This window comes from Mesocricetus auratus, unplaced genomic scaffold (genome assembly GCF_017639785.1).
Source record: "Mesocricetus auratus isolate SY011 unplaced genomic scaffold, BCM_Maur_2.0 Super-Scaffold_100024, whole genome shotgun sequence".
Lineage (NCBI taxonomy): Eukaryota > Metazoa > Chordata > Mammalia > Rodentia > Cricetidae > Mesocricetus > Mesocricetus auratus.
In genome coordinates this window covers 15287950-15301195 of record NW_024429205.1, presented here as the reverse complement: position 1 = coordinate 15301195, position 13246 = coordinate 15287950, and the positions used below count along the sequence as shown (strand labels likewise).

The 13246-nt window shown below is 43.7% G+C and overlaps 1 protein-coding gene across 1 annotated transcript in view; it reads left to right on the top strand.

Annotated features, from left to right (window-relative positions):
* Positions 1-2331, top strand: part of Apob (apolipoprotein B) — a 37950-nt gene extending 35619 nt beyond the window's left edge. The window contains exon 29 of the mRNA XM_005079084.4: positions 484-2331. Coding sequence (XP_005079141.1) covers positions 484-2070 — 1587 coding nt within the window. The 3' untranslated portion in view covers positions 2071-2331. The remainder of the gene's footprint in view (positions 1-483) is intronic.
* The last annotated feature ends 10915 nt before the right edge of the window (positions 2332-13246 follow it).

Below are 13246 nucleotides of genomic sequence, written 5' to 3'. Positions count from 1 at the left end.
TATCATATCAGTTATAAGCTCTGCTGTAATCAAATCAAAGAGGACATTGCTGAAAGGAGAGACAGAAACCTAAAGCCAGTCATTAACTTGGCAAGAGAAGGCTGAAGTTGCCGTTCTTGAGCTGAACTCTTCTCTATTACAGAATGTGTTTTTCTTACCTCTTTCCTTTGTTTTCCTCTAATGCTACCCCTTCCTCCTTCCCCTCATTTTCCATTTCAAGAAGTCCTTAGTGTTAAATGCTATTAAGTATATATCACACATACCTTTTAATCCTCCCTGAAGCACGTGATAAAGAGAAATTAACATCAGTAGGCCTATTTTAGCCATAAAACAAGCACATGAACTAGCAAAAGAGGACTAAGTTCCCCTTCAGGATATGAAAGACCCTCCTCTCTTCTTTACTTTTAAGTGCTAATGAAGTTTTAATGCAGTATATTATATAATCAGAGACACTGATAGTATGTTTTATTCTTCTGGTTTTAGTCCCCTCTAGAACGAAAACTCAGCATAATCAAGACTGAGTGGAGGTACAAGAAATCTGATGACGGAATGCACATCAAAATTAATTGGGAAGAAGAGGCAGCTTCCAGATTGCTAGGCTCCCTAAAAAGCAATATGCCCAAGGCTACGGAGGCTATTTATGATTATGTCAATAAGAACTACCTGGGAAATGCTTCTTTGGAGCTAAGAATAAGTCTGCAGAACAACGTTGAGAATGCTATAAGGACAATTGATGAAATGAACATGGATTTCCAGAGGGCAGCCCATGATGCCTACCAGGAGTGGAAAGACAAGACCCAGAATCTATATGAGGAAATGTTGGCTCAGGAGGTACAAAGCATCCCTGAGAGACTCCAGGAGAAGGCATTAGACAGCCTTGTATATGTTACTCAGAAGTACCACACGGCAGCAATGTTTCTCAGTGACTCATTCATTCATTTCCTGAAGTATAATACATTCCACCTCCCAGGTAATGCTGGAACATATACTGCTGATGAACTCTGCACACTGGTCATGGGGGAGACAGCAAAGCTGCTGTCCCAGCTATATTCAAGTATCCATAACAGCTTAGAAAAACTGCTTTCTTTTGTCCAAGACCTGGTAGAGAAATCAGGCTTAATCAATGACATAAAATTTAAATTCCCTTTTGATTCAAAAATGATGAAACTAAAAGATGCAATTCTGGAGTACAGAAAACTCATAAACAGTTCATCAGTCTTAATCCAACAGTGTTTTAAAGACTTCCAGAATACCACATTTACAGCAATACTAAGTTATCTTCGGGACTTTTTTGAGGTAATGTTAGAACGTATAGTAGAGCAAGTTCAATGCCCAAGTGACAAAAAATCTGCTTGTTTCACTGATCCTATCATTGCCATTTTCAAAACAAACATCCAAAATGCTTTTATAATCCTTAGAGAAGACATATATCCTTTCTTCCGTGATTTCAACGACTCTGTTCAAAGCATACTTCAGGAAGGGTCTTACAAACTACAGCAGATCCATCAGTACATGAAGGCTCTTCGTGAAGAGTATTTTGATCCAAGCATGGTTGGATGGACAGTAAAATATTATGAAGTGGAAGAAAAGATGGTTGACCTGATCACGTACCTCTTAGTTATCCTTAGAGATTTCCACTCTACATACAGTGCCAGGGCTACTGATTTTGCTTCCAAAATCACAACTGAAGTTGAGCAATTTATGTCCAAGGATATGCAAGAATATCTTAGCATGCTTATTGATATGAATGAAAAGGGGAAGGAGAAGATTGCAGAGCTTTCTATCACAGCAATGGAAGCGATTAAAAACTGGGCCACTGCAATGAAGGAAACCATTCCTGATTACCAACAGCAGTTCAGTTCCAAAGTGCAGGATCTTTCAGACCAACTCTCTGATTACTGTGAAAAGTTCATTGCTGAGTCCGCAAGATTGATTGGCCTGTCCATCCAAAGCTACCACATGCTTCTAAGATACATAACTGAGTTACTGAAAGAGCTACAGGTGGCCACAGCCAATAATGTGAGCACCTACATAAAGCGTGCCCCAGGAGAACTGATTATCACCTTCTGATTCATCTATTCATCTATTCCCATTAAACCTTCACATAGCAGGAGACTTGACATACTCCTACAAAAACCATCCAGCTGAGCTAGCCCTGAAGCCAACATTAAGTGCTTGATGCACATCTGAACTAAGCATGCAACCAAGCTAGCACAAGAAAACTCAGGAAGACATATTTTTTACAAGTTAGAGAAAAATCAAGATCTGGATTATTTTGTTAAAAACTTGGGAGGGGTGAACAAATAAATGACTTCTGTGTTGTGTATCATACCCATCAACTTGGCTAGTTTTTATTCAAACATTAGAATGAGTGTGTCAGCTCAAAGGTTCTAGCCTTCCAAACACCCATAAGGACACACACTTGCATTTAATTGATAAAAATAAATAAGAAAGGCAGAGGTTATGGAGGAAAATATTTTTCTACTTATAAAAGAAGGTAATTGATCTCACTTGATGGGGGATGTCCAAGCTAGCAAATAAGAAGCCTAAGTCATTGGTCAAGAGCTTAATAACTAATATGTCTCTGTATGCTTCTTTTGGGCTGAAGGGTAGTGGGACATGGCAGGACAGAAACTTACTACGCTCACTAACTGCACTAACTAAGTGGGCAGGAAAAGATTTTTATATAACGTTAACCCAAAGAACATCATAAAGCTCATACATCTTTAAGTACCACGCAATCTTCCTTGACAACCTGTCTGTGTTTGTTGGGCAAGATTCTTCTCTTTTAGAATCTGGAATCAGTCAACTAGACTTTTATCTGACTTGTCCTACTAACAGTGGAGAGGGAATAACTTGGGAGTACTAGACTCAAGCAGTTCATGGTACTAGACATCCCAGACATCTCCCTGCAGCTCAGCCAGGACTCGTTCATTCAAAGCAAAAAACAGAAATGGTGTAAGTGCAAAAGGAACGTGGACTCCCAACTGCTTCTGCAAGCAAACGTGCACTTACAGTCTCATATTCCCATGTTGTAAATACAGTATCTGACAACCCCAAGTATAAGCAAAGCCTGAGGGTTGCTCCTGCCAGAAGCTTGATATGCGATGTCAGCAATGTGTCTCTGCCTCTCAGTGAGGCTCTTGGAAAGCCACAAAGAACCTGGGCAACAGAAGCTCCACTGACTCAAGTGGGGAGGTTGGTGATCAATTGCCACATCACATCAATGGCATTGGAAGACAATGACAGATTATGATCCTTGAAGAGTCAGAAATCAATAGTTGGTGAGTTCTAAGTCCTAAATGAGGGCTCTTTAGGAAAGAGCCATTTCAATCCCCACCATTTCCCCCTTTGTGTCATTTGGTGAAGCATACTGTTGAAATTCACAAGCGCTCTTCTAAAATGGAAAGACAGTTTATCAATACCTTAGCATGATCCTTCTGTGCAGAACTTAGAAGCCCAAAAGACTACTCTGGGTATGAAAAAAAGGTGGAAAATTAGACTCAAATCCCAGAGTGATATGCAACTTGCACCAAGCTTAATTCTGCCAGAATTTCCATAATGAGCTAAGAGTAGCAATTCCACGACCTACTGATCTTCAAACTGTAATGAAACCTGTAATTATGGCTTCATTCGGAGGGAAATGGGGAGCCCAAAGAAGGAGAGATGGTAGCAACATCTGGAGCTGAATGAGGGGAAAAGAGCTATTAATTCTATGACCATGCAATCACACACTACCCCTGCTCAGTTCCCTCACTGTTATCCCTCATGTGAGGTACAGTGGTTGGATGGCTTAGATTGCCTTTATCACTTTGAATACAGTTGGAAGAAAGATAGATCCTCAGGAAGGTTTGCACTCTGCTCTGGTCTTTGGATTGCTTGTGTGATTTAGGATGTTTCCTTGGGTTCAAATAATAGCTGAATTCCTGTCTTTTGAACTTTGAAGACATTATCCTCCTCAACCTCACAGGCCACTTTCTATTATCTATAAAACAGAGATAATAGTGGCAGATGGCTATAATTCCTACCATAAGAAGGCTGAGGCAAGGAAATCACAAGTAGATTACATAACAAAAAAAAAGAATAACCCTATATTTTGTCGCTTTTAATGTCATCTACAACAAAGGACAATCTTGCGAGGTGATTGTTTAAGATAAGCTTATGCTAAAGAAAGAAAGGAGGTGAAGTGATTGGTCCTCCTCAGTAACCATCCACTAAACATCCCCTATACTGGTAAGACAGATTACTAGATAATCTGCCCAGCTCTCTAACTGAAATGAGGGGTTTTGTCTTATGATGGTAGTGATGATTATAAGCAGAAGAGGTCAAGGAGCAGAAAGCTGCTGTGGGAAGGGTTGGAACAGACCTTGGTGACATACAGACAATAAAAAAAAGAAGAAAGGGTAATTCAAGAAGAGGAGAAACATGAGTGGGCAAAGATAAGCAAATGCGTCACATGAACTCTGGATTCCCTATTTGAGCTAGAGCACGGGGAGAGTAAAGGAAGACTGCATGAAAGGACTTCAGAGCATGAACACTGGAAAGAAAGTGGTATTTGCACTGTTGAAGAAGGGCACCCAGTGGATTATTTTGACCAGTGATTACAGAAGTCAATGTGCTAACATACGCATGGCTTACAATGGAATAGATCTGAAATATAAAGCTGTGCCATTAAAAATATGGACTTGAGAAGTCATGAATGTTGGCGATGGTGAGAAGGGTTCAAAGAAAAGGTGACATAAAGGCAGAATTGACAGGATTAAGTGACTCATTGTTTAAAGTGAAGGCTTTAACTAAGATGACTTAGTGAGTTCGGGGTCAGAAATGGAGGGAATTGGTGAGGGAGATGAAAGAGCAGGCGAAGGAATGGGTGAGTTATACGGGGAAATCTGTTTCCATGATTCTAAAAGACAGCAGACACAAGAGCAGCACCAGTGTCCGGTGAAGGCTTTCCTCTTAGATCATTGTCTCCCAGTTTCTATTGCTGTGATGAAAAACCATAACCAAAAGCAATCTGGGGAGAAATGGGTTTATTTCACCTACCACAGTCCATCACTGAAGGCAGCTTGGTCAAGAATTCAAACAGGACAGGAGCCCAGAGTCAGGAGCGGATGCAGAGGCCATGGAGAAGTACTGCTCACTGTCTTGCTCCCCACGGCTTGCTCACACTGCTTTCTTATAGAACACGAGCCCAGGGATGGCACCACTTACAATGGTCTGGCCACTCCAATATCAATTACTAGTTAAGAAAAGGCACTACATTCTTGCCTTCAGCTAGATCTTATGGAAGCATTTACGCAATTGAGGTTCCCTCCTCTCAGATGATTTTAGCTTGTGTCAAATTGATATAAAACTAGCCAGGACAGTCATGAAATGGCAGAATGAAAAGCAAACTCAAGGAAAGAGCAAGAGAAGAAGGAAGAATGGAGGGAGGGAGGGAGGGAGGGAGGGAGGGAGGGAGGGAGGGAGGGAGGGAGGGAGGGAGGGAGGGAGGGAGGGAGTCAGTGGGGGAGGGAATAAATAAACTGGATAGAATTCTCTTTTAATAATTAACCAACTCCCTTGATAAAAAGGCTTTATCCATTCATAAGATTTGTGTCCTTGTCATAATACTGCTGTTTTAGAGATCTAGAACAAGAGTTTAAGGGAGCTCTCAAGCCATAGCAATGAGTAAAGCAGATCTCAGAGTTATGACATTTTGAACCAGTGTAACCTATATAAGTAGAACCAGAAAGAATGTGATGAGCAGGAGATTACAGAGGCAGGTGACGAACTGAGACTGTCACAGTCATAATGCACACAGTAGGTGGCAATTTATACTGCTGTACTCAAACGGAAAATTCCTACTGGGTAAGACAGAGATGTGTGCTGGAGAACAACAGCCAACAGAATGGGGACAGCATGACACAGATCGCACGTATCTTTAGAAAATTAATAAGAAAACACAGTGTTTTCTCCTTGTATAATTAAATGGCAAGTGAATCACCTTGTACCTCTCCTAAGAACATACTGCCAGGTGACGTGGGAAGTCCTCCTATAATCACAGATTTTCCTCTTATAAAACAAACATCCAAGACTCCAATCAGAGGAGGAATCAAATAATGGCACCCTTCCCAGGTCTCTGGAACTTTGTAGGCATGATCAAACCATGCTCTGACTTGACTCCCAGACCCAGCTCAAGCTCAAGCACTGTCCCCAGCATAAACTCTGTATTGAATAGGTTTATGTGAACTGGGCTCACCATGGTCCCTTGTTGTGGTCTCCATTTTCTTTGGCTTATCATATGAAGGCTGACCAGTTGATGATCCCAAGTCTTCCTTTCTTGGTTATATGGGTAGAAATCCCGCTCTGACATCCCATTCTTGGACCCCCTTCTGGTTCTAATTTATGACTTAGTCCCCATTCAGTCAGAGAAGGGGCCAAAACAGCCTTCAAGTGGGGCCTACAATATGGGAGCCAGAGTGAACAAACAGATGTTCCCTCTAAAAGTGTCTAATAACTAGAGATAAATGTACAAAAACAGACCCTTCCTCTTAGCTCATCTCTGTGTATGCTGTTTCACATTAAGAGGTCACTACTACTCCCTTTGGGGTGCTCCATTTGTTGGTGGGATGGCTGGGTGGTCACCAACAAACAACATTCAAAGCCTCATAAAACGTTACTGGGGCAGGTACATGTGTCTCCTTGAGCTGAGAGCCCTGTTCTTATCCTCCAAAATGGTTCCTGTGTCTCTGGATCTGAGGGGAACTTCAGTGATACTCAAAGCGATGGGCACTAAGCTCTGCATTTCCCACATGGATTGGCACTATCTAGTCCAGTCTTATGAGTACAGGAATCTTCCAAGCCTTGGGAATGACCTGGTATCTGAGCTGCAGGCCTGTGCTTCCACCTTCATCTGTAAGCTTTGACTCTGGGTGCCAGCCGTGCAAGAGGAACACCAAGCCTCACTGCACAGGGCCTGCAAGAGTGGAGACCCTAAACCAGACACTGTCCTGACGGAAGGGCAGCTCTGTGAGTATCTCCACAAATATCTCTCAGCTCCCCAGATGTCCTCTTGGCTTCATGTCCTTCTCCTCCAGCAAAGTGAGTTCATCAAGAAGGGCATCAAGGTCCTCACAGAGTAATAGATACCAACATGACTTTCAGAGAGCCAAAGCCCTGAGTTAGAACTGAACTGGCTTGAGCAGAGCACCATCACTAGGGCACGGGTGCGATGCACTGGACACTTACAGGAAGATTGGTAGAGGGAGGACAAGGTGCTGTCCCATAGCTCTGCTGATAATACAGTAAGCAAGGAATAAAAAGACCCAAAAAGCCAGCACACCCCTCTTGCTCAAGAAAAAGATCCAGTGCCGAATTCAAGTTTCAGTTGATTCACAAACTATGTAACCTCCTTTTTCTGACCCTCAGAACATGACAGAATGGGTTTGCTGGGAAATGAAGGTAATTCCCTTTTGTTAGAGTTGTTGGGAAGAGTGGATTAGATAACACATGTCAACTCTGGTACACAGACTAGAGAAAAATGGATCACATCCCAGTGGCAACAGTCAAAATCTGTGATGTGTAAGTCTAATTACAATGATGTGGTGCAGTCATACCAATACAATACAGAATAAAATGGCAAGTCTAGGAAGACGGAATAGGGCTAAAACTCAATGAAAACCAAAGACCTTTTTTAAGTACAGTTTTAAAACAGGAGAACAATAAACTGAAGATTCAGGGTGGGTTACAGGAGAAAGGACAATGACAACTCACAGCTGGGTGGGAGGTGGGTGGGAGGTACGATTATTGCTATGGCCTTATTCTGCTACTGATGGGATACATTAAGTGTTTATTATACTACTAGCTAAATTATATTAATGAAGTGACTAATTAATACAAGAGAAGGAATGGAAAAATACCTAAGTTCCTGACATACAGGAACTTATAGCACTAGGCTAGTTTATGTTGCCTTTTCCTCTTCATGACTCCTGGGTTTTTTAATAGACAAGCTCTCCATCTCAAGGGGGAAATTATTTCTTGCCTTTGGTTGTACCTAGTAAGCCTCTTTTCTGGGCCAAGCATTATACTAAACTCTCAGGTTCAAAAAGAAAATGTGTCTAAGTCCTTCAGAGGGTTACTGGAGGTGACCTTCAAGCCCAGGAGAGGTCTAGATGAGAACTCACAACAATCCTGGGACCACTGAGACAAATGAAACAAGAGGAAGTGTGTGACCCCTAGGTGGGTGACCAGGCTGTGAGTTCTGAGTTTGCTACCTACATAGCTGGAGTGCCGTGGAAGATGTATGTCATCCCTTTCATCCTCAGGAACTTGATTTGCAAAATGATATTGCTAAACGGTAATAATGGGTTCCAGATGAACTGGCTGGATCTGAGCTCTCCTGGGCTATCTAAAGTCTTAGACTTCCAAAACTGGTTCCTTTCTGGGACTCTAGACCAGTGGTTTTCAACCTGTGGGTCGTGACCCCTTTGGGGCTCAAACAACCCTTTCACAGAAGTCGCCAAAGACTATCAGAAAATAGATACTTACATTACAATTCATACTGGTAGCAAAATCCCAGTTACAAAAGAGCAACAAAAATAATTTTATGGTTGGAGGTCACTACAATGTAAGGAACTGTTCTAAAAGGTCACAGCATTAGGGAGATTAAAGACCACTGCTGTAGGGAAACCCTACAAGACTCACAGAAATCATCTTTTGGTCCCTGCATCACACCTCTGATCACTGCTGAGGCTCATCAAATAGATACTGCATTAATCTCTGTCACCCTGACCCATGCTGCTGCCCAGAGCAAACTGGCCCTCTACCAAGGCTCCCTCAAGGACATTGCTGGAAGCCTCCCGTGTTTTACCCAACTGGACAGTTAAAAGACTTGTAGTTGCAGGTTTCCTGAGTTTACTGAAACAATCAGTCCTTTCATGGGTTCTTCCACGATAGTCCCTCACTCAGCTCCAGTGTGTGCTGCGTGGCCACTGAAAGATTAGCCCTTCTCTGAAGCCACTACAGTTTAGTGTTCCCTGTCATGGGGGGGGGGTGGAGAGCACAGTCCTGGGAGGCTGATGTAAACCTAGGAAGAGATATTATTGTCCCTGTCCTGCAAGGAAGCTATGTTGGCAGTGGCTGCTCAGAAAAGCATCTCTGTTCTTCCCTCCATACCACCTGCAAGCTGTGGAGCTAGCCCTGTCCCTACCAGCTCTTCTCACCTCCCTCCTTACAACCTTTAGCCCCACCCTCCCGCCAGTGCCAGCTACCTTCCCAGACCCCAGCCTTAGCCACCTTGACTTTCTTTGTCCCACCTTGACTTTCTTTGTCCTAAAGTGACATCTAGATAGGGACTTTGGTTTCATAGAATTAGGATTTAGTCCACTGTGTTCATCTTTCATAGTTTCTCTCACTACTTCCCTTTCTCTGAGGCCTTAGACCAGTGGTTTTCAAATTTCCTAATGCTTCAACCCTTTAATACAGTTCCTCATGTTGTGGTGATCCCTGGTCATAAAATTATTTCACTGGCCGGGCGGTGGTGGCGCACACCTTTAGTCCCAGCACTCGGGAAGCAGAAGAGGCAGGTGGATCTCTGTGAGTTCGAGGCCGGGCTGGACCGACAGCCTCCAAAACAATACAGAGAAACCCTTTCTCATAAAAACAAAACAAAAAAAATTATTTCACTGGTACTTCATAACTCTAACTTTGCTGTTATGAATCATAAAATAAGCACCTGCTATACAGGGTATCTGATATGCAACTCCTGTGAATGGGCCCAAGGGTTCTCAACCCATAGGTTGAGAACCACTGTCTTACATCCCTTTATTTACTCTGGGAGTTTTTAAATTCAGTGTTTGATAACGCCGCGTGCTGCCCCCTATGGTCTGAGGCTAGCACCTCCCAGCGAATGTTTTCCATGCCAGCTGCTCCTTCCTGCCCTGTGAGGTTACGTGTTGACTCTATCCCACCACCCTAGCTCACACACATGCTCAGAGCTCTTGCCCCACCAGCTCTTTCTCTCTGACAACAGAAGACGGGAAGCGAGGCTATAAGATCTCCCCTCAGGCCTGGGTACAGCAAAGGAATAATGTTATGATGTAATGCACGCACAGCCCCAACTCCCCAGTAACACCAGGTCCAGAGGGTAACATGAATACAGGACGTCCTACATTTAACTTTTCTCTCCTCCTGGGTGCCAGCTCCTCCAAGCTCCTCATAACAGCTCTAGGTCCTGATACAGAAAACCTTGAGCAAATTTGGTTCCCTAGAAGCTTTATATCCTAAGCTGGTAGGGTACTATAAATGGGTCTCTATGTTGCTGTAACAGGCATGTAACCATTGACACCACAATTTATAGGTCAGTATCCTTAGGGCCTGACCAATGTTGACATTCTGCAAATTGAGTTATACTATAGTATGCCCTCTTCTAAGCAAATCCAAGGAAGAAGGAATTTACAAGTCTAAAAGCACCATCCCAAATATCGGCTGCTGAGTCTGCAGAGCCATGTCCACTTTAACTTCTGGATGAATCATCCCACATACACTCCTGAAGTTCTCTGGTCATTCTTATGACATCCCATTCCCTGTGAGCCATCTGTTCCCATCTCTACATCACTTTCTGTCCATTCTCCTTCAGCTTGCCTCGAGCTCCCCAAATCCAACCTTCCCTACCAAGTATAAGAAGCCTGTAAATGAAGGTTTCTCTCTCTCACCCTATCCCACAGCCACTTCCAAATACTCACTCAGAGGTTTATATTAATTGTTAATGCTCGACGAATAGCTCAGTCTTATCACTAGCTAACTCTTACATTTACATTAGCCCATTTTATTAAGCTCCTACGTTGCCATGTGGCTCAAGGCTTTAACTGTTGTCTAGTACATCTTATTGTTCTGGCAGCTGGCTGGCAAGTGCCCCGCCTCCTCATCTGAGTTCTCAGTTTGATTGTTCCACCTAATCGTATCCTGCCTGGCTATTGGTCAAACTTCTTTTATTGTTAACCAATGAGAGGAATACATATTTACAACATACAGAAGGATCATCCCATAGCTGAAGCCTCCATCACTGTGGAATGATTTGAAATCTGTGGCCACAGCACCCTCGTGTGAGCTATGCACAGGCTGTTGGTAGAGCCTCACATCCTATAGTCCATAGTGCAGCTGTGGCCCTTCAGAAAAATCAAAGGTAAGTCGGGTGGCGATGGTGCATGCCTTTAGTGCCAGCACTTGGGAGGCAGAGGCAGATGGATCTCTGTGAGTTCAAGGCCGGCCTGGTCTAGAGCAAGTTCCAGGGCAGCCAAAGCTACACAGAGAAACCCTGTCTCAAAAAAAAAAACAGAAAGGAAGGAAGGAAGGAAGGAAGGAAGGAAGGAAGGAAGGAAGGAAGGAAGGAAATCAAAGCTGTCCTCAAATTTGTAAACATTTGCTTCCCCTTTAAGCTAACCAGTTCTAAATACAGGCAGCATTAAAACATTTCTTCTTCATTTTACAAACAAAATTAGGACAATGTTTTTCATTCTACCATGATTTTTATAGACTCTATTTAATAAGATTTTAAGTCATTTTACAGGAACAAGGTGGATGAGTAAAGAAATACCCTACACACCTCTTATCCCAAAAGCAGAGATGGGAGTCTTACACAGAGACAGGTTGACAAAGCCTGGAGAGAGAACGTGTGGATTCCAAGTCCTGACAAAACATTTGCTCTGTGCCTAGCACGTGTGTCCAACTTGTGGGCCACGGGCTGCGTGTAGGACCTAGGATAGTTATGAATACAGCCCAGGAGAAAAATCACAAACTTACTTAAAACATTGTGACTTTCTTTTTGTGACTCAGTTGTGCAGTTCTTGAATATAAACTTTATAGATGACAACCTGCAATGTCAAACTGTTAGGTACTCCTGAGCCCCAGAGGAAGAAGTGAGGTGAGGTTCTCAGAACTTACAAATGATCATTGTAACCTGATTGATTTCTGCTTCACCTGTGTTCACTAGAGCCTGGAAAACGCAGGTGGGTGAAATCAAAGGGTACTTGAAACTTACAAATATGAGACAACTTGACAGGAAATATTCTTACAAACAAAATTGCTTCTTGTTCTATGAACCCCTCTCGGGAAAATATGTCTTCAATGGAGATTTCAGAGTTGGGGGTGGGGTGCTTTTACAGACCTCACTGGTACCAGGCCGACTGAGGCAGTCGGGAAAATGTGTTGAGTGCACACGATAGAAAAAGGGACCTGTTCCTGCTGTCACAGGAACCTCTAGTCCAAGAGATAATTTTTAAAACTAGGCAAGTTACCCCCACCTGTGTGAGCAGTGTGCTTTCCTCGCTGTGCCCCAGACAGATTAGAACAGCTGATCTCTCTCTCTCTCTCTCTCTCTCTCTCTCTCTCTCTCTCTCTCTCTCTCTCTCTCTCTCTCTCTCTCTCTCTCTTAATCCTCTGACCCACGCCTTGGGCAAGGCTTCGCTGAGGAGTCAATTCATGACCCTCCATGATAAACTTCTCTTGTCCCTTGATCACATGCCATTCCTGTTACCCAATCTCAGGGTTCACTCCCTCTCTTCCCCGGCCAGGACGCCTCCTCCTGGAAGACTTCCAAGAATGTCCAACCTTCTCCTGAGCTCACTCAGCTTTGACTGTTCGCTCAATGCTTCACCTCCCTGTTTTCTCGCACCTCTTCCAGGTGGGGCATCTCTCACGTGACCTGGCATGCCAGCTAGGATGAGTCCCTGGATCCTTTAGTCTGCAGGACTCAGTATGGGAGCAAGGGTCCAGGACCATATTCAGTCTGCTGTGTAAACCAAGTTTATTGTTTTCTCTCCAGAAGGGCATACTCCATCCCTAGAGACTGCCATTTTGTAGGCCTGTAGACTCAGTCAGATGACCTCCTTAGTGCCTCTCCTACCTAAGAAGGGTGTGGCCAGGCTGGAAAGGTAAATCAAGTTGTAAAGGAACCTGGAGTTTGGGGATGGGGAGAATCCAATGGTCCTGAGTACTAATCTCAGTGCTGCCTCCGTGGTATCCTGTCACACTCCACCTGCTGATGCCATCGCATACCCACGGCCACACACACACACACACACACACACACACACACACACACACGGGTATACTCATCGTATACCCGTGGCTCATTGCAGATGCTAAGAAAAGGTCTAAATGTGTGGATTATGGTGGGCAGCCCAAACTCGTCAAAGCCAGATGACTCCAGCCCCACTCAGACCCTGACAAGTGGGGTTCTGTCGCCAGGAACCAGCGGCTCAGCACT